We start from the raw sequence: 27391 nt of genomic DNA on the forward strand, positions 1-27391 counted from the left end.
TAAACCCTACATTTTTAATGTATATTTAAAAATATATAATACCTTAATCAATAATGTGTTGTATTACATCTGCAAGCACAGGGAAAACTCTGTGGTTTTTTTATCATTATATGTTTAATTGCTTGATAGAACCTCTGAGAATGTGAAACCTTCTTCTAAGGAAGTCTACCTTTCCAGTGACTTCCAGAGAGTTCAAGTTGCATCTATATTGAGCGCATTTTTACTGCAAATACTACAAATAACATGTTTGGGTAGGGGGCTAGACCTTCATCGCCTATCATATTAATAACTACTACTTATAGAAACCCAAAATTTGCAAAGATCATCTTCTGTGTTGAAGTTCAAAAATGACATGTGTATACAGGAAGGTTGTGGGTTTTTCCTCCGTTCAGTGTGGTAGGCAAATCGGGTCTTGTCTGCATTGTGTGCCTGGTACTTAAAAGATGCACTGTGATCCACCACATAATATATAGTTCTGTCTTTGTAGGAGTGTGGAGAAGGGAGTAAGAATTAGTCAAGTAAATGTAAATGCCTTCATTAACATAAGTTTTATGATTATGTATCTCACCTGAAGGGCTGTGTCTTCTACTGCTGTTACAAAATGTAGATTAGTAAATAAAATTCTGATGTTTCAGAAAGCAGAACTGTCCAACTGTTCAAAATATTTAAAACAATATTTTGAAATTACTACTAAACTTGTAAGTAAGATTTTGAGGTACCATTTTGCTTGTATGTGATGCAATTTGCCTTTGTCAATACAAAGGTACATTAAGTATCTCTTCTACTCCTTGTCATTTTTATAAGAAATTTATAACTGGTGAAATTTAGAAGACATCTGGGTTGTGTTTTTTTGTAATAAACTTACTGTAGCATCTCAGCAGTTCACATAGACTAACTATGCATGCAATGTCATGAGCGGGCTTTTCTTTTTCTGCTTTGAATGGGGAAAGTATCTGTGTATCTAAGTCTATCCTTTTATATATAATATAAATGAGTGTGGCTTTTTGCACATTTTAAAAATTTAGATGATCATATTAGAGACTTGTTTCTCTCTGTTCCAAAGCACTTAGCTAAGAGTTCTAAATTATTTTAAACATAATTCTGTTCAATTAATATTTAATTGCCTGCAAGAACTGAAAAACTGAACTAGTTTGAAGTTCCCAGATGCTTATTAGCTTTAAAAATCCAGGACAGTGCTGGAGATGCATAAATGAAAACTTTGGAACCTCATTTTGAGCACTTGTATTTTAAGTTTCATCCATGTGTTTTAATTAACGGGGATATTATTTGCTAAAGCAACAGTACAGGCTTGCTGTCTTTTCAAGGGGGAGAGAGGAAGTTGCAACCTGTATAACCTGGAATGCTTTTACTCACATATTAAAGTACTGACTAGTATTTAGGAAAGGTTATGCTCCTGCACCATCAGAGCCTCCAGTGGCTTAGCTGAAAGAATTAGAAATAGAAATTGGGAAAATATTTGGGGTTGAGAGGATTGTAGGCTTATTTAACACTTAGTAGTAACGTTAAAATGCTTCTGTTGGTTTCTGACCTTTTTGATAGAATACCAGTAAAAGCAGATGCATTAAAACTTGCTGTTTTTCATGTGAAATTTGGAGGTTGTTTTGTTGCATTGTGTTCCTGAGGTATCTTATCTGTCATGCTACTTCTGAACTATAGAGCATAACTTAACTGTAATAATTAATAATGAATAAAAATGACTTTCGTGAGGTGTTGTAATCAAATTTTAATTTGTCAATGATATAAAATTCAGTCTCATGTAAGAACATATTTTTTAGTTATTTGTCAATACCATAATTTTTGTTGTTTTTCTTAGAACTTTCCTGATGTAGATGATGAAGGATACAGCATTAAACCAGAAGCATCACAGGATATCCTTTTTGCTATTATTGTGCCAAGTTATTTCCTGTTATTGCAGTTATTTGGGGAGGGGAAGTACTCATTAAAGTGTTAAGTCAAGGAAGATGAATGACATCATGCTTATGTTGCAACCTTGTAGTCTTATGTTCATAGCTTCTGCAAAACGCACAAAAATTTGTCTAGTGTAGATTTTGTGTGTATGTAAATGATAAAGGTTAGATCAGATGTCTTTAGGAACTTTAAGAGGATGGCATTTTGTCTGACAGTAAAAAAAAGAAGTATCATGCTGTTTCTAATTGGTTCTTCTAGCTTTTATTCTATTTTTAATGATGGTTTAGATATGCAGAATAGACTTTTGTTATTAGTCATTTTTATGGATTTCATTATTTTCTCTGCTCTTCCTTTTTCTTCCAAGATTCTTGTCGTCTTTTTTTCTTCCATCAGAAAAACAGAGGGAAGCTCTACTTAAGAGTTGGGAATAATTGCTGTAGATCTAAGCAAACCTAATATGTTAGCAAGATAGCCAATTTTTGGAAATGTATTCATTGATTTTTCAGGAGACTGCAGATAAAATAAAAGGTAAACTTACACTTTGCAATTACTTTAAATTGTGAAAACTTTTAACCAGTTGAGAGCACCTTAAAGTGGGCCAGTCTGTCATCATAGCTTCTCTGTTCTTATCAACTTGGCTGAATATGCCTCTGTTGCCCCCAGTGAAGGTTTCTGTACTGATAAAAATAGTTCATGTTATCTCTTATTTACATAATTGGTATAAAAGCAAAAGACTATTATCCAGTTCGGGGGGGGGGGGGTGTGCATTATTTCATGTTTTGCATATTTTTATGAAATGGAGGCAGGAGTGAATAACAATCATGCTTTGTAAATGATTCACCTGGGTGTCCTTTTCTCCATTATCCTTTTTGTTGTGAAGCAATGGAAAAGGCCTGTCCTGGTTTCAGCTGGGATAGAGTTAATTGTCTTCCTAGTAGCTGGTATAGTGTTATGTCTTGCATTCAGTATAAGAATGTTGATCACTGATGTTTTCAGCTGTTGCTAAGTAATATTTAGTCTAAAGTCAAGGATTTTTCAGCTTCTCATGCCCAGCAAGCAAGAAGGCTGGAGGGGCATAAGAAGTTGGGAGGGGACACAGCCAGGGCAGCTGACCCAAACTGGCCAACGGGGTATTCCATGCCATGTGACATCATGTCTAGTATATAAACTGGGTGGAGTTGGCCTGGGAGGGATCGCTGCTTGGGGACTAACTGGGTGTCAGTTGGCAGGTGGTGAGCAATTACATTGTGCATCACTTGTATATTCCAATCCTTTTATTATTATTGTATTTTTATTATTATTATTACTATCATTATTAGTTTCTTCCCTTCTGTTCTATTAAACTGTTCTTATCTCAACCCATGAGCTTTACTTTTTTTCCTTCCGATTCCCTCCCCCATACCACTGGGGGTGGGGGGAGTGAGTGAGTGCCTGTGTGGTGCTTAGTTGTTGGCTTGGGTTAAACCATGATAAGGCCATACATCCAGTGAAAAAGCTCAATGGTTTGCAATTCTGGTCAGCCAGGTAGTACTTCAGCTTCTGAAAACCTTGAACAGGTTCACAGTCATTGGTTCCCTTCCTCTTTTCCTCCCTTAGCCTCCAAGAGTGGATATTTATTCTGTTGATGGGAACTCTTGAGATGATTTGTTGGAGGGCATTATTTTATCATAACAGCAGTCAGCCTTAATAAGGCTGGTCTTAAGTGTTGGAAAAACACTCATCCTAAAAATTACTGACTGACCTTTCAGTTCATAGCATTCAGGTCTAAACTGATCTTTGTCAGTAACCATTTAATACACCTAATACCTTAGTGGCTGACTCATGCCACTTCACAAGAGCCACCTGATTCTTGGGAAATGAATCTTGAAACTTGGTGATAACTTTCAAGGCAAGAAATCTTGGTGAAATGAAAAATTGGTTCTCTTTTAAAATTTTCTTTTCTGGATGTGATCCATTTTGGGGGACAGATAGCCTGTAAGATGAAGATGTTTGTCTTTTTCCTCACCACGTCTCAGGGTTTCTTTCAGTTGATTTGCATTTGCAATGTCTTTAGGGTTTAGGGTTTTAATCTTTGTCAGGGAATAGTTTGAAGAGACTTCATTCAAATGGCTGGCATATTTTCAAGTGAAAATAACAGAAGTGAGGTATAGAATATTGTCCTGGTTTCAGCTGGGATAGAGTTAACTGTCTTCCTAGTAGCTGGTACAGTGCTATGTTTTGAGTTCAGTATGCAAAGAATGTTGATAACACTGATGTTTTCAGCTGTTGCTAAGTAATATTTAGTCTAAAGTCAAGGATTTTTTCAGCTTCTCATGCCCAGCAAGCAAGAAGGCTGGAGGGGCACAAGAAGTTGGCACAGGACACAGCCAGGGCAGCTGACCCAAAGTGGCCAACGGTGTATTCCATACCATGTGACGTCCCATCTAGTATAGGAACTGGGAAGTGGGGGCAGGGAATCGCTGCTGTGGGACTAGCTGGGTGTCGGTCGGTGGGTGGTGAGCAATTGCACCGTGCATCATTTGTACATTTCAATCCTTTCATTATTACTGTTGTCATTTTATTAGTGTTATCATTATCATTATTAGTTTCTTCTTTTCTGTTCTATTAAACCGTTCTTATCTCAACCCAGGAGTTTTACTTTTTTCCTGATTTTTCTCCCCCATCCCACTGGATGGGGGGGGAGTGAGTGAGTGGCTGCATGGTGCTTAGTTGCTGGCTGGGGTTAAACCATGACAAAGATGTATGCTCCCCCTAGGTGGCCAGACACTTTTATGTTTCAGCAGAGGAAAATTTTCAACTTTTTTCTTGTCAAATCAACTGCATCTTTTAAGACTTAGCATAGGCTTTTCAGAGCTTTTTTTGAGTGCAGTTCCTGTGCATATAAAGAACCACAGCTAAATTCATCTGTATATTTTGCTTATTTTGAAGGCTGAATTGTCATTGTGATTTCTTTTTAGCCAAGGATGACAGTGCTTTAAGTGGCTGATGGTGTTTAGTTTACTGTGCAGTCTTCTGTGTAGCTGGTGTTGCAAAGTTTTCAGTGCCTCTGCAAAAAGGGCAAGTCATAGTGGCTGCTGCTCCCTCTGCTGTTACGCTTGGTACAGGTACCATGGGTATTTCATTGCTAATTAAAAAGGCTAGGCCTCACTTGGTTTAAAAGGATTTCTATAATGCATACATTTTTCATATGTGCGTTAGAATCCTTTGTGGAGTCTTACAAATCATAAATTTAACATACAGAAGGGTTGCTACTGTAGAATCTTTAATTTATCCTGATGCTTTCAAATATGCAGTTGTTCAGTTATATGACATCATGCCTTTGACAACAGAATACCATTATGAAGATGAATGGAATATAAAAACTAAATTTTGACTGAGTTGTGAATTTTAGACAGCGGATATAATTGAAGTGTCTGTATAAGCGCACAAAGAGCTTAGGCAGCATTGTTTCTGTGGTGTTTACTTAATCTGTTTCATAATTACTCTCTACAAAATGCTCATATTAAATGGATGAATTTTGAAGTATTTCCACCTTAACTAAGAAAAACATACCAAAGAGAACCATTTCTATTCATTCAGTGATTCTGACTCTGAAGATGATGAACCCAGGAGGTTCCATGTAGAAATAAAACCTATCCAGTCAAATAATAGCTCTCAACATACCATGCCTTCCTTGGATGAATTAAAAGTATCTATAGGGCACATTGCTCTTTCTCCAGCAATATCTGTAAGTAATTTTGTTCCTTGAATTTTTAATGAGTAGAGAAGAAAAGTGTTAAGGAATCTTTAGTGTTAACGTATATTTTACTGTTCAGAATTTATTCTAGGTTCAAGTGATTCTTTTGTTCTTGTGCACTAGGTCATCTTTGATACACTTTATTGCAATGTAATGTTAAGTAATTCTCCCTTCTCAGATTTTTATCTTTTCTTTGAGTCTTGGGAGTGCTTAGTCCTTGTCTTTCTGCTGTTGCTACCACAAGACATTTTAATACATATAGAGTTAGCTGAGCATGGCTTTTAACATAGTTTACTAATTCATATTCAATAATATACAAACCTTTAAAACAGATCATATAATGTGGATGCGTATAACTTTTACAGTGCAGCTTTATTGTATGTATTCTGCCAAAACACAGAATGATCCTTTATACTGTGGGATGATATTACAAATTAATGGTATTAAAGTATGCTAGTTACAGTATTCAGATCAGAATATAGATGGCTCTGATTTTAAGGAAATTATTATGCATATTAAAATCTTAATGATAATTTTTCTTTTCTCCCCCCGTTTTGAAAGCAGAAACATAGTTCTGTAAGTACAGAATGGCTTTTTACTCATGTTTTTAGATTAAAACCAAGTAAGTGTAGTATGTGAGAAAGTTATTGGGAAAACCTTAGGTATGCCATGTGATATAAAAGCTGTTTTAATTTTACTGGCCCAGCCTGTCAAGGAATTTAGTCATACTGTTGCCTTTGTCAGTTCTGCAGTCTTCATTCCTGCCTCTTCTTACTGGTGTGGTGGGCATGCACTTAGTTGCTCTGTCCTGGCTCGTGTTCTGGTCTTCTGCAAGCTCCAGAATGTTCTGTCTGGCATTGAAAGCAAAATATTGCATGGAAAGTTGAGTGGAAATAAGAACCCTGGGACTATTAAGTGTTTTATTTGACAGTTGGTAAAAGAATTTATTCTTATTGGTTTGGGTTTTTTTTTCTGTTTCAGGCACAAATGAATCGAAATTCATCCAGTAAGTGTGAATATTTAACACTTAGTCTATTTATGTTAGGTTTTTAACATAGCATGAAAATATTTTTTTTAATCGTTGAAGAAATAAACTTATTAAGTATTTGTATTTTAAGTAGAAAAAAATATTTCTCTTGTCAGTTCTAGGTACCTTTATGATATTTGCCTTTGAACTACTCACAGTAAATTCAAAGGGCAAAATTAAGTTATTTGGTCAAAATTTCAAAGTAGCTAGTAGAAGCCACCCAGACCTCTTCTTTTTCTGTATACTTAGCTGTTCCCTGTTCTGGGAAACAGATGGGGCTGGCTGTGACAGTGATGAGGAACAAGTCCAAGAGCCAAAGGTGGGGGGAGGGGGGGAGGGAAATCCCATGGAAATTACTCTTGTGTAAGTTCTTAAAAACCCTTCCACCTGCTCAAGTTGAGTATCATCCACAAAACAGCAAAGCACTCTCTCTGTTTTATAGTCAAAAACACAAAACGTGGCCATGGAGATAGAGGATTGAGCATTAGTCTCTATCCTTTAGGGTTTTTCTCAGTGGGAAACCAAGCCAGGTTTCCTGAAGAATAATATTGATGTAAACACTATAATTTAAGGAAGAAATTTCAGGTGACCAACACTTTCTCCTGAAACACATTGCTCTGTTTAGTCCTCTCCTTCTAGAAGGTATTTCAGGAGTATCTGAATTTAGATTATCAGAGATAATGCATTTTCTCTTTTCTGTCTTGTTAATAGTTGCAGTTCAAAACTAATTATGAATTATTATTTACTATCTTTTTATAATGAAGCTGAAAGGTTTTGATTTTAGAGTGGTGATAATACTGTGTCTTTTGCTTAGGTGAAGAGTTAACAAAATCAAAGCTTTCTACTCCAGCTAATGAGTAAGTTCAACTTTTAAAACTATATCAAGTGTAGTTTTGGGGGAATTTGGTCTTATTTTGACCAGTAAGACTCCAAGACTCATTGGAAATATCAGTTGACTGCTATTTTGTCAGGCATCTATTGCATCGTAAGGGTTAAGGAGTAATTATGTAACAATGGAGACTTCTATTCACTTGTTTTCCCCTTCTAATGCATTTGCTTCATTGTGATCTGTCTCAATTGATATTTATAATTGCATGACTTTAATAAAAAACAATATTTTGTAATTTCAGGTTTTAAATAAGATGGATTTAGTTGCTATCATATAGTGTTCCATTGTAAAGTGTTTAAGATTACAAGCCCCAAATTTGGACAGGTCTATATACATTGCTCATATATGCATATACTGAAATAAATTGATTTGTAAACGTATGTCTTGTTGAAAATAATTTACTGACATTATGAAATATGTCCACACACAAACTTGCACCAAGGTATCAGTTCAGATAGTTTCCTTATGTGTAAATCAGTTCTTTGACCTGCAATTTGTAAGTACTTTTAATTTTTAGATACAAAGACTAATACAGAAGATGAATTACCAAAGTTGTAATTTTATTTTTATAGCATATACATCTTTTATTAATAAATTCCAATTGTTACTATAGAAAGGGGAACAGTGACCTTCTGGCATGGGATCCACTCTTTAGCAGTTCTCTTGAATCTTCTTCAGCCTCCTTGGCATCCTCGTCAGGTAAAATATTTGATACCAGAAAATGTTTTTTGCATACTCTTCAGGATGTTCTGTTGTTGCTTTTTTTTAGTCATTGCAAGGGAATGTGCTTTGACTACTGAAATGAAAGAATTTTGTGAAGCAGTATCCTATGTTATGAGTAATATACAACTCTGTGTGGTATGTCAGGCTTTCAAGCTAGGGAGTAAGGGGGAAGAGGAAGCACTAGAAACCTTAGGAAAATTCTATCTTGCTTTTGTCTTTTTTTCTCTCCTTCTCTCCCTTTACAAAAAATGATCATCATCTATGCTGGAGGAAGAATATAATCCTATTTTTTCAGTTGGTAAAGTTGGGAAATTAAATGGAGGTTGTCACAGCACCTGAGAGATGCTGAGCTTGCACTGTGAATAGGGATGAGTTTCTTCTTTCCAGGAAAGCCTGTTGAGCTATGTAGTACAAAGCCACTGTGGAGCTTTACTGTGAGGAACTTGTTTCTTGTAGGAAACCATGAATCTATTAGGAGATGTGTGGGCATAATCCAAGGGGAGCAGGAGAAAAATGGCAGGACTGAGACTGGAATCAAGGGGGAGTTCCTGGCACCACCTGAGAGTAGGTGTATTGGGAGGAAGAGGGTGGGCTAAGGAGTATGAGAGGTGGAGGGGAGGGGGCGAATACTGCATGGGAATTTTGGGTGCAGGATTTTGGAGGATATTGGTGTGGGCAGGATACTGGCAGGCTTTCCTGAAACTTGTTCTTTGGGGGGGGGGGGAAGTTTACAGAAATAGGCAATATTGATTTTTACATTCAGAAGGCAGTGAGGGAGAGGGAGGCAAAATAGCATATGAGTGGGTATGTGTGTTGAAGAGGCTGAGCTGAGAGCAGATGTTGAGAAACTAGTTGGGAAAGAGACAAACAAAACCAGATATTATGGCTATGTTAGGACCTGCTTACTAAAAGTATTTACTTAAATAATTTATGTTGATTATCTCAGGGGATTTAAGGTGGAATCTACTATTTACTAACAGTAGCAGATATGCTATTTCACAGTTCTCTTTGGTCTACCTACTGCATGTCTATTTTCCAGCCCCTACTGTCTTAATGTAGAGACTCTTCTCTTCCCATATGCTCAAGAAAGGAAGTGTTCACTCTTTAGGTATTCCTATTCCAAAAATTATTATGGACCTTACTTCTTTGTTTGCGATCATGGTTTTCTAACTGTTTTCATCTGTACTTGATCATACAGATTGAAGAACAGTAAGAAAGAGTACATATATCAATAGGAGAATTCTGTACAACTAGTGCTAATTCTTCTTGGCCTTAATAATGTCCTTTTGGCAGCAACCAGCATTGCTACGTAACCCTTAGGGTTTTAAGTGGAACTTATTCCTACACTACAAATTCATGTTCCTTAAAAGTTATGTTGTATAACAAATCTAGCTTAGAGAAATCATTAGATTGTCTCTTCCTCACTTAGGTATCCAGTCAAGATTATTGGTTAGTGGATTCACATTTGTAACATATTTAAGGATAAATTTTATATATATATATATATATATGTAAGAACAATTGTTCTCAGGGTACCCAGCCCCCTGAGCTGGAAGGCAAGGATGAAGAGCAGAATGAAGCCCCTATAATCTAAGGGGAAATGGTTAGTGACCTTCTACACCACTTAGACACACACAAGTCTATGGGGCTGGATGGGATCCATTCAAGGGTACTGAGGGAGCTGGTGGAAGTGTTCACCAAGCCACTTTCCATCATTTATCAGCAGTCCTGGCTAACTGGGGAGGTCCCAGTTGACTGAAGGTTAGCAAATGTGACGCCCATCTACAAGAAGGGCCAGAAGGATGATCCGGGGAACTACAGGCCTGTCAGCCTGACCTCGGTGCCAGGAAAGATTATGGAGCAGCTCATCTTGAGCGCCATCACATGACACGTACAGGACAACCAGGGGATCAGGCCCAGCCAGCATGGGTTTATGAAAGGTGGGTCCTGCTTGACCAACCTGATCTCCTTCTATGACAAGGTGACCCACTTAGTTGATGAGGGAAAGGCTGTGGACAAGCCTTTGACACCGTTTCCCACAGCATTCTCCTGGAGAAACTGGCTGCTCATGGCTTGGACAGGCATACTTTTTGCTGGGTGAAAAACTGGCTGGATGGACAAGCCCAGAGAGTTGTGGTGAATGGAGTTAAATCCAGTTGGTGGCGGGTCACAAGTAGTGTTCCCCAGGGCTCGGTGTTGGGCCCTGTTCTGTTTAATATCTTTATTGATGATTTGGATGAGGGGATTGAGTGCACCCTCAGCAAGTTTGCAGACGACACCAAGTCGGGAGGAAGGGTTGATCTGCTTGAGGGTAGAAAGGCTCTACAGAGGGATCTGGACAGGCTGGATCAATGGGCTGAGGCCAATCGTATGAAGTTCAATAGGCCAAGTGCTGGGTCCTGCACTTCGGTCATGGCAACCCCATGCAGCGCTACAGGCTTGGGGAAGAGTGGCTGGAAAGCTGCCCAGCAGAGAAAGACCTGGGGGTGCTGGTTGACAGCCAGCTGAATATGAGCCAGCAGTGTGCCCAGGTGGCCAAGAAGGCCAACAGTATCCTGGCCTGTATTGGGAATAGTGTGGCCAGCAGGACTAGGGAGGTGATTGTTCCCCTGTACTCAGCACTGGTGAGGCCAAACCTTGAGTACTGTGTTCAGTTTTGGGCCCCTCACTACAGGAAAGACATTGAGGTTCTGGAGCATGTCCAGAGAAGGGCAACCAAGTTGGTGAAGGGCCTGGAGCACAAGTCTTATGAGGAGCAGCTGAGGGAGCTGGGGCTGTTTAGTGTGGAGAAGAGGAGGCTGAGGGGAGACCTTATCGCTCTCTACAACTACCTGAAAGGAGGTTGTAGTGAGGTGGGTACTGGTCTCTTCTATCAAGTAACTAGTGATAGGATGAGAGGAAATGGCCTCAAGTTGCAGCAGGGGAGGTTTAGATTGGATATTAGGAAAAATTTCTTTACTGAAAGGGTTGTCAGGCATTGGAACAGGCTGCCCAGGGAAGTGGTGGAGTTACTATCCCTGGTGGTATGTAAAAGACGTGTAGATGTGGTGCTTAGAGACATGGTTTAGTGGTGGACTTGGTAGTGTTAGGTTAATGGTTGGACTCGCTGATCTTAAGGGACTTTTCCAACCTCAGTGATTCCATGATTCTATGAATATGCTGAAAAGAAGTTGTGCTTTCTCAAAATAATCTGGTTTGCTAGCTGCATTATTGCTTTGATCTGGTGTTGGAGTCTGTAGAGGAAGGCAAAGGATACTTAATTTGTTTTACTGCTTCTTTTTATTTATCTTCCTCATTTTCATCCATGTGTATTTTTAAAATAGTCTTGCACATATCCACGTTGCTTTCGTATGGGATTTGTAGTAGTATTTCAAAACCTTTGAATGATATTTAAAATATCTGTTAGAAAGGGAAAGCTGTGTTAAATCTCTGTTTATTTGGGCTTGGAGAATTGTCCTGGTTTCGGCTGGGCTAGAGTTAATTTTCTTCTTGGTAGCTGGTACAGTGTGTTTTGGATTTAGTGTGAGAATAATGTTGATAACACACGGATAATTTGGTTGTTGCCAAGTAGTGCTTATCCTAAGTTAAGGATCTTTCAGTTTCCCGTGCTCTGCTAGCAGGCAGGTGCACAAGAAGCTGGGAGGGAGCATGGCCCGGACAGCTGACCTGAACTAGGCAAAGGGATATTCCATACCATAGAATGTCATGCTCAGTATATAAACTGGGGGGAGTTGGCTGGGAGGGGTGGATCGCTGCTCGGGCATCAGTCAGCAGGTGGTGAACAATTGCATTGTGCATCACTTGTCTTTTCTTGGGTTTTTTATTTCTCTCTCTCTCCCCCCCCCCCCCCCCCATCCCACTGAGAGGGAGGGAGGGAGCGAGCAGCCGCATGGTTCCTAGTTGCTGGCTGGGCTTAAACCACGACAAGAATATACTTGTTCATGACAAAAGGACAACTATAGAGAGGACACCTATACTTTTGATCTGAACTTTAAAACTTGTTGCTCTCTTTAATTCTGTATGCCACTCTGCTGTTGTTCCTAGCTTTGCCAATCTGCAAGATGTTGAGAATTGACTAACCTTGCATTTACTGCTTTTGTTGTCATCTACTGCAACAGGCAACAGCCAAGTGCAGGGAGTACTTGTGGAAAACTCCTGTTTTCCAGCAGCCTGAAGACTCTAGGATGAGAGAGGAAATAAACTGGGGCAGATGATGCCTCATACATACAGTTACTCACTAGACATGGATTGATACAGACAGAAGAATATCATACAGGATCTCATGATTTCATTGTCTTCATTTACCGGACAGCAATTTATGTTGGGCCTTCCCATTACAGATGTTAAGGGTAAGAGGATAAAAATGTTTGGAAGTAACAGAGAAGGGTAGGTTTGATTAAATAACTTTTGAAAGAAATGAAAAGCAGGAAGCTGTGGAGAGGAAACAAACATGGAGTAGGATACAAGAAGGAAAAGACAAAGATGAGAGGAAGTAAAACCATGACAGGGAAGAAGTTAGAGGAATAAGGAAAGTCATGAGAAGTAGGGCCTTAAGGGGAGAAACACAATAAATTGTTTGTCAGCTTACTTAAAAAATGGAAAATTACATGGTTGACAGTATGAATGAAGTACATGTGATATGTGGCTGGGTTTTTTTCTTTTAAGTGGTGTGATTTTTAGCCTAGTAGAGCAGTTATTTTTCATGGTGGTGGCTAGTAATCCTCATGCAGTGGATATTGAATATGTTTTTGAAGCCTAGATTTATATTGAATTTTTTATCATGTCAGTGTTCCTACTAGTTTCAGTTCTTCCCTTTTCCTTCAGCTATACTGAAAGAGCATAATAGGAGCTCCTCCTCATCTACCACTGATTTGCCTGGGTGTAGAGTATCTCAGTCTTTGCTTGGACATCAGACAGATTCTAGGTCTCAAAACCCATCTTCACCAGATTTTACCATTAGCACTTTGTGCAAATCTGGTGTTACGGCAGCACCATCAGGGAGTACTAGTACTTTATACTCTGTTTCATGGTTTCAGAGTCAGTGCATTTCCTTTGCTGACAAACTTCTTACAATTACACCCACAAGTGCGGACAAGAAGGAGCCCCAAAGATTGCATTTTAAAACGGAAAATGCCTGCCTTGCCTCTTCTGCTTTGCTTGGGAGTTCTTCTAACAGCTGTGCTTCTGAGGATCAAAGTGACCTTTTCAATAACACTCTATGCCACGAACAATTATTCATTGAAGAAACTGGCATTACTGCTGAAATTTCTTTCACATCATCTTCAGCACTACTGGACTATAGTTTAGTGTTTATACAAATAAGGGTATGGCAAGCATGCATTGTGTGCTGCTCTTTGCTAATTGACTCCAAAAAGCAAGCTTTGGACTGACTTTTCTTTTTGTTATTATTGCTCACCTGATGTTAAAATTAACTCATCTTCTTACTTAGAATGTACTAAACTGCTTGTTAGCACCAACTTCCTTCTAAGTTAGGACAATGAAATAAATATTCAGCTTGAAGTAAGAAGAAAAATTCAAATTATTTAAAGGCATGGCTTTTTCTTACCTGTGCAGAGCTTTGCTTTTCTAGAAATAGGAATATATAGATGTTTTCAGATTAAATAACATTAAATAAATTGGGTTTAAAACTTCCTTTTTAACACCCAGTATTTTGAAGCATGGATGGTATCATGCTAATGCTACATACTAAGAGGGCAAAGGAAAAGTGCATTTGGGCAAGTGGGCCATGACTCACTGAATACCTGTGATACTGCAGCAGACTACTCAATGTTTTGCATGTACTGCCTTCCTGGGGCATAATAAGAATTTTAAAGGAATGACTGATATTTCAGAAGTGAATTTTGAGTTTGCAACTCTTAAGGTGGATGTGGTCAGTATTAGCCTAACTTCTTTCTTCCCAAGTCAGTGATGAAACTCCCATACTTCAATGACAGCAGTTATGCTGAATGCCTGAGAAAATTCCATACTTAAAAATTACATTTTTCAATAACATTAACTGATTTAATTAAAATCAGTACCATCCAGAATAATTTGAGGGAGATGATCGAATGTGCTGCAACGACATAGTCATATGTTAGGGTTTCAGTCTATTTTGAAGTTAATTTTAGATCTGGCATACTCATTGGATGGCATCTAACATTTATTTTGAAGTACAACTCTATTCGGAAAAGTGACTATCTAAAAGTGGCATCTTTGTACTGCTGCCACCATCTGTTAGTTGTGTCTGTTAAGTTTAGAAGGGCATGAGGGCAGGTTTAGTTTGGGGTTTTTTTAACTGCTTTTTACTTCTGATAGCTCAGCTAAGAGATAATATGGAATTACTGTGTTCTTGCAATGAACAGAGTAATTTATCTGTTATATACTTATTGAAGTCAGTGGGACTTCAGAGGTCATAATTTGATGTAAACAGAGTTATGCCATTGTCAGCCAGGACCAAATATGAATTTCCACTGAATTTTCCATTTGTGGTGAGACATGAAAGACTGTCCTATATTCTGAATCCATATAGACTATACACAAAAGGGATCTTGGGTAAAACCATCTTCTTACATACAAACCTCTGGGAATAGTTAGTATAAAATCATTTGAGAGCAATGAGAAAGCCCATGATGCCATTTTTAGAGTCACTTTTCAGGGTATTACATAGCCCTATTTTAAAAACATTTATGATTAGTGGTAAATCTTACAAAATGGAGCTTGTAAAATAGGAACTTTTAATAGAAGCATAACTTACAGTTATTCTATTCAAGTGAGTACATATTTATGTTCAGTGTGACCTTTCTAATATTGATTTCCTTAAATTTGCTTTCTTTCAGCAAGGCCCACAACTCCTCTTTCTGTAGGCACCATTGTACCCCCTCCAAGGCCTGCTTCAAGACCAAAGTTGTCTACAGGGAAACTTAGTGGAATTAATGAAATAGTATGTATTGATTGTTGGGGTTTTTTTAATTCTCCATTGTAACTCAATTTCAGATATGTCATTTACACTGTTACAGTGGAGTTACTTTCCAGCCAATGTTCAAGGAATCACATACTCAGATTTTCACCATTGCCGGATAGGCATGGCAGTTGTTCATGATAAACATGTTACTATAACAAAATAATTCTGAACTGAACTAAAAAGGTCCCAAACCTAAATTTTGCATCAGCTGAATGCTTTTAATTGAACAAATCAATAACTTGAAAATTAAAGGATAGCATATGTGTGGGATTAAAGTTTTCAAAATGTGAAATACTAGCGAAGTAATTAACAAAACTCCATTGATTTAGGGATATCACCAAAGCTTTGGGGAATGAGTGGTATTAAGTAGATCTTTATCAGTCATGTGTTGACACAAGTAGTCCTGCTGTGACTTTGCCCTGCCTTTGGTGCTGGTTGGTGGAGGTGGCAGATTGCAGCAGCTGCCCATCGGGATAGCGAGAGGTTGCACACTGCCTGCATCTCTGCTCACTGCTTGCAGTGCAGGTCCACCTGCTGATAAGGAATGTGGCAAAGACGTCAGCATATCAGACCAAGCCATGCTTAATCTCTTCTATGAATATTGTGATTCTTTGCGTTTTGTTTGACTTACTGACTTGGAAAAATTTTACCGTGGTAAGATCCTCTTACTGTCTTTCAAAGTAGCAAGATACTTTCACCATATTCTCATTATGAAAAAAATTCTGGTCTTATGCTGAAACATTGTTTAATTCTTTTGCTTTTCTGTAATGTTATAAGGTCAGAATAAGGTTCATTTTGAGATTCTTTTCTCATTCCAGTATAAAATTGTAGTAATTGCTCTTAGACCAAGAAATCTGTTCTTCATATCATCAGAATTAGAGAAGAATTTAGCTGGTACTGTTCTGCTATAAAGTATGATTCTGTACAAAGTTACATTTTTTTAGAAATTGGCTATTATCTGGATACAAGTGGAAGATTGTGAGTTGTCTTCACTATATGCCACCTCCTTTTACAATTCCCACAGTCTCTATAAAAGTCATATACTCAGTGACAAGCGTGATAGAACCAAAATAAAAAAATAATTACCCAACCAAAACAGATGCTTCAGGAGTTCCAGTACCTTTTAGATAGGTTAATCCCAAAATGATCATTAGTTATTTTAAACTAATACCTTAACAGTTAATTGGATCATAAAACTATCCAAAGATTTAGGGTGGAAGGGACTTTTGAAGATCTCCTCTAGGCCAACGTCCTGCTCAAAGAAGGGCTAACTTCAAAACTGCATCATGTTGCTCAGGGACATGCTGAGTTTTGAAAATCTCTGGGGAGGGAGGTCTTACAACCTCTTTGGGCAACCTGTCCCAGGGCTTAACCACAAGGTTACAAGAAGGATTTTTTTTTCCCGATGTTCAGCTGAAATTTCCTTTGTTATAGCTCTTGCACCTCTGAATAGAGCCTGACTTCATCATCTTTGTAGCTAGTGAAAATCTGCTAGTAGATCCCTCCTTAGGCTTCTCTTCTCCAGGCTGAACAAACCCAGGTCCTTCAGCCTCTTCCTCTCTCTCGTGTCCTCCAGTCCTCAACTATTTTAGTTGCCCTCTGCTGGACTTGCTTCCAGTTTGTTAGTAGCTCTCCTTTAGCTCTGAAAATCCACATTTGCTGCACATATATACAGGGCTATAGGCTTAGGTTCTGCTACTGTGTTATAGCACAATTATTGACAGGCTGTTACATGATCAAATACATTAGACTTAACTACCCAGGAGAAAAAATTAATAAGCTATGAAATAATGGAATTGATTCCCATAGAAAATGTGGGGTCTCTATTTTATGTTAAAAACTAGGATAGATAAAGTATTAAAAGAAATATGTTGAAAAACACTATGAAATTTATTGGGGAATGAAATTAAGAACTCTATTTACAGTCTTTTTTCATCATTTTTTAAAACCACTTTCTGTCTCTCTAATACTCTTGTGATCTCTTGTGTTTAGCTTAGGCCATTCAGCCCTCCATTGACCTCTAACTCAAGTCCACCACCTGCAGCTCCCTTGGCACATGCAGAGAGCATTTCCTCAATATCCTCTTCTGCTTCTCTCAGTGCAGCAAGCACACCTACAGTTGGTAAGTTAAATTAACCATTTTAACTCATTTTAGAAATGGTATAATTCTGCCACTGAGTTCTACCTGTTAGGAAACCCATTCCTTGGAGTTAGTTGTTCCATATGTGAGTCCAGTCTAGGTACTTCAAGCATCCTTTGCAATACCTGCTTCTAAATGACACTGAGAGACAGGACAGTGGATTTGACTAGATTAGATCATAGATGCAATTATGGCATGTTCTTTAGTGAAATATTTTTCAAAATTAAAATATTCCATTAATTTGTATTTGGTGTGCTTGTATACCTATTCATCAAGCACAAAGCACAACATTATCATGTATTTGTTCAGAAGATGTTATTGTAGATGTACGGAAATATTTTGGGATACTGATAAATTTGAATTAATATAAATGTTCACAAAATTGAGTTCTTTTTATGTTATTTTTATTTTGTTTGTTATCCTGTAATTGCAGTTTTCAAAAAAATGAAATTAATGCATCTTTTTCTTCAAGTTACTGAAGTATATAAGCTAAACAGAGGTGTTTAGTAAAAGCAAAACAACCAACCAACCAATAAAGCTGAAGATGAAAAGCAAATCAGTCTTCCTGTGCTGCCACTAATTTCAGAAGGTTTTCTCATGTTTTTAAAGTTCTTCAGTTATGATATTTGATTATAACAAATAACAAGGAGACTTGGGGGGGGGGGTATTTGTGGGGGTTTTTTAAAAGACACTTTAACTTGTTTCTGTAGCAGAATTGAAGTATTTCATTCCTGAACACTTACCACTTTAGTCCCAAGTTAAATCAGAGTCTTGAGTTAACACTCAGTTATCTATGAATGTTACTGATGCCAAGGATTCCTCACCCAGGCTCAGAACCTCAGAAGAGCATCTGCACAGCTTCTAGTGGGAGTTCTGCATTGAAAGCAGTGCAGCTGTTTCCACCCTGTGCAGGACCAAAGCTAGTAAGGTCTGCCTGGCATTAGCTGCTACAGTGCTGGCACAGTTCAGTGTCCACCAGTTTCCCAAATGCTGAGAAGCATCATAGAAAGATAACTGATATTTTGGTTGCCAGAGTCCATCCAGGCTCACTTCCTCAGGCCTCAGCACTGGTGCCAAGGAACCAGAAGTTGGTGGCAGCAGCATCAATAGCCCCAGCTCTGTGTGTGTTATTGGAGACAGTGACAGTGAAATCGTGAGGTGAGGGAGGAGGTAAGGAGGTGTGTGCTGACACCAAGGTTTGACATGGTTATTAACCTGGCCTATCAAAAATAAATTAGTCCAGTTCTATCTGCACTGATTGTATGAATTAAATAGTCCTGGAGAGCTGGGAAGGGCAGTGCAGACAGCTGAATGATTTTGGGGCATGAGGATACACTCTGCACTATTGTCTTTATTTTTTTGGCTTTTGTACAATCCAGTGTTTCCATCACCCTATTTGTTCTGAATAGTGGAGAATTGACTATAATTATCTTGTTCCAAGTGAACTTGTAGGCATGCAAGTTGAATTTTTTATGTTTTAGCCTTGTTTTCATTTGTAAAGTATTTTTTATATATTAAATTGTTTAACATCTATAACATCTATTTTTGCTTGAAATATTTTGTTTTCTTGCAATGTTTTGTTTCATTTAAACATAATAGAGGATGATCTTTTGATTGGAACACTTCCTACAATTGAAAAGCTTTGTGAGACACCACCAGGTATTGTACTAGAAGCAGATTTACATGTTAACTTATCATCCTAATGCACTACAGCGAATAATATTGTATTTCTTTTGAAACATTTCTCCAGCTATTTCTGGTGTCTGGTAGATACAAGTAACTTGAAAGCTCAACTACTTAACAAGTTATATGTTGCTGAAGTCACCAAAACTTGTTATAACCACTTTTATACAACATAATCTTCCATCTATTCCCCCCCCAAAACAAGCTGAAAATTGGTCTTGTTTCTTCAGTTTGTCATTACTACTTTCTTGGAAGAAAAGGGAATATATTTTTACTGTGACAATCCTTATTCTCGTAAGACAAGTAGATAAAACCATTTCTATATTTCTAAGTAACACAAAGCTTTGAAGATATAGATAATAAAGATAATATTTTTATACGTTTTATGACAGCAATTTAGCCAATATTAAAATTACCTGAATCATTGTTCCTAAACTGAACTAAAACCATCTGATCAGACTTATTTATTTGCCCCTTTTTATGGCCAATGATGCAGTCTTTTATTCTGCAGTTTGGCAACCTCCTCGAGTGTGTCAATGCAACTGTTTGCATGGTTGTGTCAGTAGCTCTTGAGTCAGCACAGCTGAAGGGCTGTTAACAGTGGTTGGAGCTGAGGCAGGTGGCAGGGCATCAAAGCCAGATTTGCTGGTGCTGCTGAAGGTCCTAGAACTGGACTTGTGAGCTGGACTGCAGCCAGAGATACAGTGAGTCTGCCTTGGCACAGTTCTGTGACATCCCATACCTCTGAGAGCTTGCAGCAGGCATGTGATACAGGGTGATTCAGCAGTGATACAAAAAATTAGTAAGATGCTCTCCACTACACTACCACACTAATAAAAAGATAGAACTTCCAGTATTGTCTTTTATATTCAGTACACATAAAACACTACTGAAAAATAAAATCCCATGACAACCGGTTTTGTCAATTATACACACACATTTCAAAAAGCCTTAGCTGAGGTCTGAGTTGATTTTTATAGCAATGCATTGGAACTTTGTTGTGTAGGCACAGGCATCTGTGAAGGCTGATGCAGGCCTGGTAATTATTTTTCTTGTAAACTGCTATGTATTTCTAGGTACCTCCAAGGTACTCCCAGAATCTTTACTATGTAAACATTAGAAAAATTTGCAAAATACTTCTCCAACAGCTTCTGCTTGGGAATTGTAATCTTTGTTGGCTGAAATAGTTAAAAGAATGTTCAACAGTTCACTTATGTGGGGTAATATTAATGTATGTGCATTTATGTTCATACACACCATAACTGAATTCTTTGCATTTCTGTGACTAATTTATCATAATTTTTCCATGCTATAAGCATACAATAGGGACTTTTTTTAAGTATTGTAGTTAACATCTAATTTCCTTTGGATCTGTTGACTTCAGTTTCATCAGTAGCCATTTTAATGCAGTGTTCTTCTGTCTCATGTATTTCCTTGTGTCTGTCCGTTTACAAAATGTCATACTCGTAGTCCTGTTTTTTTAGGCTGCTAAGCAGTGTTTTGATGGTGTGATTGTACTGTACTATATTTATATTTTCCCACATCCTTTTCAAGTAATACTTCAGACTCTGCTGTGACCTTGATGGTAGTAATCTCTTGTAAAAATGACAGGTGTAGTCAACCATTCTGAAATCTATTGCTAAGCTTTTTGAAAATTAAACCTATACGCTGTATGTATTCTAGGTGTTTCACGTGGTTCCAGCCCTGTCAGACTTGGAAACCAGGACACCTTGCCTGTTGCAGTAGCCCTTACTGAATCTGTTAACGCCTACTTTAAAGGAGCAGATCCCACAAAGTTAGTTAAATAGTGAATTGTTTTGAATGTAATAAATTATAATAAAAAACACACTAGTTCTGGTTTTAATATTTTTGGGGAAAATGTATATACATTAGAAGGGGAATTCACAGGGGGTTTTCCCCCAATTATAAGTGACAGCAGTGGCTTATCACTCTCTATTGGCCTAAGAGTTCATATATCCCTGCTTTACAAAAATGTGTTCAATGAGAACACTGAAAATGAGAAGGGTTTTTATTATAGTCAGGTAGGTGCTACATGTAAATTTGGGCAGCTTAAAAGCACTTCATTCCCTCTGTCACATTGCTTGCTATGCTACTTAGGCCTTGCCTAAGCATAGTCATGCCATGTTTTCAAAGCCTGAAAAATATCCACCTGTACTACTGTATGCTTAACCAGCTAAACTTTTTTCTTATTTCATCTGACTTCCAAGTTGAAAGTGATAGTACATTGTCATAGTGCCACATTATCCTCATTTGAAATTGATTTTCTGTGTTGAATTCAGCTCATCAGATTGTAAAAGTACAATGACTGCTTTAAAATTAGTATTAAAACTAGGCAGTTAATGAGTTGCAATAAAACTGATGTTTTCATTTTCTTCTAGATGTATTGTGAAGATCACTGGTGATATGACAGTATCATTCCCAAGTGGGATTATTAAAGTCTTCACCAACAACCCATCTCCAGCTGTGCTCTGCTTCAGGGTAAAAAACACAAGTAAACTAGAGCAGATTCTTCCAAATGCACAACTTGTATACAGGTTTTGTATTCTATTTTTTTAATATAAAAGTAAACTACATGATTTGTAAAATGTGAATTGTTGTGTATATATAAATCAGAATTCTCTATAGTCTTGTTAATTTGCTTATACATAATTTAATTTCCTGAACTAATCTTGTTTAGCTCAGTTTCTCTCCACTGCCACCATTAAAAATTTCAGTGATTACTGGACTTGAAACTTATGCTGAATATAACAGGAGCCATAAAAAATAGTTTGCAAATGTAGCTGTGGGTTTTTTTACACATAAATAAAATGGTTTAATAACCTTTTAAAAAATAAAAAAAACCAAACCACAAACAAACATTTTTTCTAATCAAACTACATGAACAATATAACTAATTACAAATATGGAGAAAAATTAGATGTCAAAAATAGGACATATGGATTTCTTTATACAGTAGTAACTATGGTAAGATTAAATTATGAAACAGTAGCCTTAAATAGAAAACAAGTAGTAGGAGCTACACCTAATCTCATTTGTCAGTTATTAGTGTATCTTTTAAGCTGTATCATTTCTACAGTAGATCAGATCCATTACATAACTATATCTCTCAAGTGTATAGCAGCATGCTTAGGAGAATTCTTAAGAATTTAAAAAAAAGAAAGCAAGTGTAAAAGCAGATATCCGTTTCAGCTGAGCAGTTTCGCTTTCATTTATTGGAGAAATTTGAAAACCAGTTAAACATTTCTAGATGCTATGTTTGTTAAATTACTGAAATAACTTGAAACAATCAAACCATATGCATCCATTCTTTTGTATTTAATTTCATTTTGTTCATTCATACTTAATGTAATGAACGTTTCATACAAAATTAATTTATTGTTCTTTGACATGACAGTTTATAACTGAAATGTTAGCAGAGCCATATCTGACAGTGAATTATACTGAAAAATTATATTTTTGGAAAAAAGTGAAAATGTCTAGTATTCTTGTCTGAGTGCTGTAACACTTCACCTCTAATTAGAAAGGATGTATGTACTGGATATTTATGAAGTTAAACCTGTATGGTAATAATTTGACTTTTCATCATATACTGCAATGACTGTCGTTTCCTTAATATTTATAGAGATGAAACTTTTTAATGTGAGCGATATTTGTAGAGACATCAGAATTTCTGTTTTGAATTACACTTGGTTGTGGAGCAGCAGAAGGATTTTGCTACTGGTTTCATTTGTTTAAATTTTGGAAGGCCTCTGTGATAAGTGTTTATCTATATATTTTATGGGAAATGGAAATTGCATGAATGATAACACTGTATTGACAACCAAATTCTAAGTAAATTGGACAGGCTACTGGTATGTAAGTCGCTGTTCTAGGCCATTCAATCTATTGCAGTCATATTTACTGTGTTCCAGGTGCTCGTTTTCAGCTTTCACTCTGTGCACACGCACTCTTGCATGCCTCCTTAGGGAGTTCCTCTATGTATCCACAGCAACCAGAGCTGGAAATATTCTTGATCTGCAAAACATTTCATGCTCCAATAGCTCCCAACCAGGATTTTGCATCTGCAGTCATGTGCAGTCTTACCTACATATAGATATTATATAATAAATTGTTACTGAGATTGAATGTAACTATAAGTATCTGAGGAACAATTGTTTGTAATTTGAAAATCGCTTTTATTGAAAAAATTTTGAAAGCTTATGCTCTCTATAAATATGTGAAAGTGTGGTAATACATACAGCACAAATCTTAATTCAGTGCATTAGTGAAGCTATGTCCAAACAAAAACTAATTATGATTTTAGGATTTATTCCAAATTGGATAACATTCCTTTTCAAAGACCACTTTCATCCCCACCTCCCACACATTCTCACAGCACTTGATTGTATTAAAATTGTGTTTTATTAAATGTAAAATCTAAATTCAGCATTAACTCCATCTTGTGATGCAGATCATCAGTGGAGGAAACTCACTGCTCCACAACCTGGAAGGAGAATTTTTACCAGATAAAACAAGCAGTTAATTTGTCTTAATATTTAGGAAGGTACAATTATGTGTTAAAAAGCATTAGAACAAATTCTTACTTGAAATAGTGAAGGGGAAAGATCTAGTCTTAATTTTTAGACATCTGAAATAATAAAACTCAGTGTTGCCTTCTGATTCCTACCTTTCTTTTTCTTTGTAGTGATCAGTCACAAAGTGACTCCAGTACTAAGGATTTTTGGATGAACATGCAAGCTATAACTGTCTACCTCAAGAAATTATCAGAGCAGAATCCATCTGCCTCCTATTATAATGTGGATGTTTTAAAGTATCAGGTAAACACTTTCTTCCCTTTGGAATTTTTTAAGGAACTCTGGCAGATTTCATATCTATACAGACACTATAAGAATTGTTCTTTGCCTGCTTGCATGCAGATGAACTGTCATCCCTCATCTAGGCCAATTCTGTTTATGTCACTGTTTCCAATGCATAGGCTCTGCCCAGGCTCAGTGCATTCATGTTATGCCTTCATGTCATTCCCTGTTCATTCATGACCTGTTTCAGCTTGCTCACACTTCAGTCCAATTCATGTGTGCATGCTTCAAACACTGCTTCTTTAGGTATTTGTTAACAAAGCTAAGTTTTCCTTGAATTTAGGGGTTTTGGTGGGAGTTTGAGTTTGTAATTATACTGTATTTTGATTTTGTCATTGCATAATTTTTGGATGCTATAGCTAATCAGCTGTAATATATGAGAATGCATGATGTTCTCACCTCTCATAATATAACAGAACAACTCATCCTGGAAACCATTTACAAGCACATGGAGGGCAAGAAAGTCATCAGGAGTAGTCAGCATGGATTCACCAAGGGGAAGTCATGCTTGACCAACTTGATAAACTTCTATGATGACATGACTAGCCTGGTAGATGAGGGGAGAGCAGTGGATATTGTCTACCTAGACTTCAGGAAGGCTTTCAACACTGTCTCCCATAGCATCCTCATAGAGAAGCTGTTGAAGTATGGGCTGGATGAGCAGGTATCGAGGTGGATTGAAAACTGGCTGAACAGCCAGGCCCAGAGGGTGATGGTCAGTGGCATGAGGTCTAGTTGGAGGCCAGTAACTAGCCAGTGTACCCTGGGGTCAATACTGTGTCCAATCCTGTTTAACATCTTCATTAAAGATCTGGATGAGGGGGCAGAGTGTACCCTCATCATGTTTGCTGATGATGCCAAACTGGGAGGAGTGGCTGATAGGCCAGAGGGTTGTGCTGCCATCCAGGGGGACCTCAACAGGCTGGGAAAATGGGCTGACAGGAACCTCATGAAGTTCAACAAGGGGAAGTGCACAGTCCTGCACCTGGGGAGGAACAACCCCAGGCACCAGTATATGCTGGGGGCCACCCAGCTGGAAAGCAGCTTGGCAGAAAAGGACCTGGAGCTCCTTGTGGACACCAAGTTGAACATGAGCCAGCAATGTGCCCTTGCAGCAAAAAAGGCTAATAGTATCCTGAGCTGTATTAGGCAAAGTATTGCCAGCAGGTTGAGGGAGGTGTGATCCTTCCCCTCTGCTCAGCACTGGTGAGGCCACACCTGGAGGCCTGTGTTCAGTTCTGGGATTCTCAGTACAAGAGAGACATGGCCCTTCACTGGACTGTCTCCAGTAGCTCCACAAAGATGATGAAGGGACTGGAGCATCTCTCCTAGGAGGAAAGGCTGAGAGCTGGGCCTATTCAGCCTGGAGAAGAGAAGGCTCAGGGGTGATCTCATCCATGTGTATAAATACCTGAAGGGAGAGTGCAAAGACAACAGAGCCAGGCTCTTTTCTATGGTGCCTGGTGACAGGACTAGAGGGAATGGGCACAAACTGAAACAGAGGAGGTTCTGCCTGAACATCAGGAAGCCCTTTTTGACTGTAAGGGTGACTGAGCACTGGAACAGGTTGTCCAGAGAGCTCATGGAGTCTCCCTCCTTGGAGATCTTCAAAAGCCATCTGGACATGGTCCTGGGCAACTGGCTCTAGGTGGCCCTCCTTGAGCCAGGGGCATTGGACAAGAAGACCTCCAGAGGTTCCTTTTGCAACCTCAACCATTCTGTGTGATTCTGTGAGAAGGGGTTCTGGCTGTCAACAAAAATATCTTCATGAAAATTCCAGACAGACAGACCCTCCTCAAGAGGGAGAACAGGGCTTTGCTAGGCCTGCACCGAGATGATTGAACATCTGAGCCAATTGTCTCTACATCAAAAAACAAAAGGAACCTAGCAGTGCAGCTATTAATATCATTGTAGCTTTTGACATCCTCTCAATATAGTTTAAAATCTTGGCATTCTGAATCTACAAAAAGCATGTTAGTTACACAGAGAATTCCTGAGAAAGATGGAAGGAACAGAACATATCTTTGGATTGCAGAAATGAGTACTGTGGAAGAATGAGATCTATTAAAATCTTTACTGTTTGGGGGAAAAATGAGGCAGTAGTATAGAATCATAGACCTTTAAGATCAAGTCCAACCATCAACCATGCCCACTAAACCATGTCCTGAAGTGCCTTGTCTACATGTTTTTTTAATACTTCCAGGGATGGTTACTCCACCACTTCCCTGGGCAGCCTGTTCCAATGCCTGACAACCCTTTCAGTAAAGAAATTTTTCCTAATATCCAATCTAAACCTCCCCTGCTGCAACTTGAGGCCATTTCCTCTTGTCCTATCACTAGTTACTTGATAGAAGAGACCAGTACCCACCTCACTACAACCTCCTTTCAGGTAGTTGTAGAGAGCGATAAGGTCTCCCCTCAGCCTCCTCTTCTCCACACTAAACAGCCCCAGCTCCCTCAGCTGCTCCTCATAAGACTTGTGCTCCAGGCCCTTCACCAACTTGGTTGCCCTTCTCTGGACATGCTCCAGAACCTCAATGTCTTTCCTGTAGTGAGGGGCCCAAAACTGAACACAGTACTCAAGGTTTGGCCTCACCAGGGCCGAGTACAGGGGAACAACCACCTCCCTAGTCCTGCTGGCCACACTATTTCTGATACAGGCTAGGATGCTGTTGGCCTTCTTGCCCACCTGGGCACACTGCTGGCTCATATTCAGCTGGCTGTCAACCAGCACCCCCAGGTCTTTCTCTGCTGGGCAGCTTTCCAGCCACTCTTCCCCAAGCCTGTAGCGCTGCATGGGGTTGCCGTGACCGAAGTGCAGGACCTGGCACTTGGCCTTGTTGAACCTCATACAGTTGGCCTTGGCCCATCCAGCCAGCCTGTCCAGATCCCTCTGTAGAGCCTTTCTACCCTCAAGCAGATCAACCCTTCTTCCCGACTTGGTGTCGTCTGCAAACTTGCTGAGGGTGCACTCGATCCCCTCGTCCAGATCATTGATAAAGATATTAAAGAGAACTGGCCCCAGTACTGAGCCCTGGGGAACACTACTTGTGACCCGCCACCAACTGGATTTAACTCCATTCACCACAACTCTCTGGGCTTGTCCATCCAGCCAGTTTTTCACCCAGCAAAAAGTATGCCTGTCCAAGCCATGAGCAGCCAGTTTCTCCAGGAGAATGCTGTGGGAAACGGTGTCAAAGGCTTGTCCACAGCCTTTCCCTCATCAACTAAGTGGGTCACCTTGTCATAGAAGGAGATCAGGTTGGTCAAGCAGGACCCGCCTTTCATAAACCCATGCTGGCTGGGCCTGATCCCCTGGTTGTCCTGTACGTGTCACGTGATGGCACTCAAGATGAGCCGCTCCATAATCTTTCCTGGCACCGAGGTCAGGCTGACAGGCCTATAGTTCCCTGGATCCTCCCTCCA

The 27391-nt window shown here is 38.7% G+C and overlaps 1 protein-coding gene across 3 annotated transcripts in view; it reads left to right on the forward strand.

The window, feature by feature from the left end:
• The window catches only part of LOC138681754 (F-BAR domain only protein 2-like), a 128328-nt gene that overhangs the window by 88113 nt on the left and 12824 nt on the right, over nucleotides 1-27391 (forward strand). The window contains exons 12-22 of one of the 3 annotated variants that reach the window (XM_069775508.1): nucleotides 1835-1889; nucleotides 5478-5656; nucleotides 6647-6671; nucleotides 7507-7549; nucleotides 8195-8280; nucleotides 8761-8868; nucleotides 15141-15244; nucleotides 17258-17387; nucleotides 20772-20883; nucleotides 21488-21643; nucleotides 23794-23926. In XM_069775508.1, the coding sequence (XP_069631609.1) occupies nucleotides 1835-1889; nucleotides 5478-5656; nucleotides 6647-6671; nucleotides 7507-7549; nucleotides 8195-8280; nucleotides 8761-8868; nucleotides 15141-15244; nucleotides 17258-17387; nucleotides 20772-20883; nucleotides 21488-21643; nucleotides 23794-23926 (1131 nt within the window). Of the gene's footprint in view, nucleotides 1-1834; nucleotides 1890-5477; nucleotides 5669-6646; nucleotides 6672-7506; nucleotides 7550-8194; nucleotides 8281-8760; nucleotides 8869-15140; nucleotides 15245-17257; nucleotides 17388-20771; nucleotides 20884-21487; nucleotides 21644-23793; nucleotides 23927-27391 lie in introns of all 3 variants that reach the window. The other 2 variants (XM_069775509.1, XM_069775511.1) reach the window with 2 other exon arrangements.

This window comes from Haliaeetus albicilla, chromosome W (genome assembly GCF_947461875.1).
Source record: "Haliaeetus albicilla chromosome W, bHalAlb1.1, whole genome shotgun sequence".
Lineage (NCBI taxonomy): Eukaryota > Metazoa > Chordata > Aves > Accipitriformes > Accipitridae > Haliaeetus > Haliaeetus albicilla.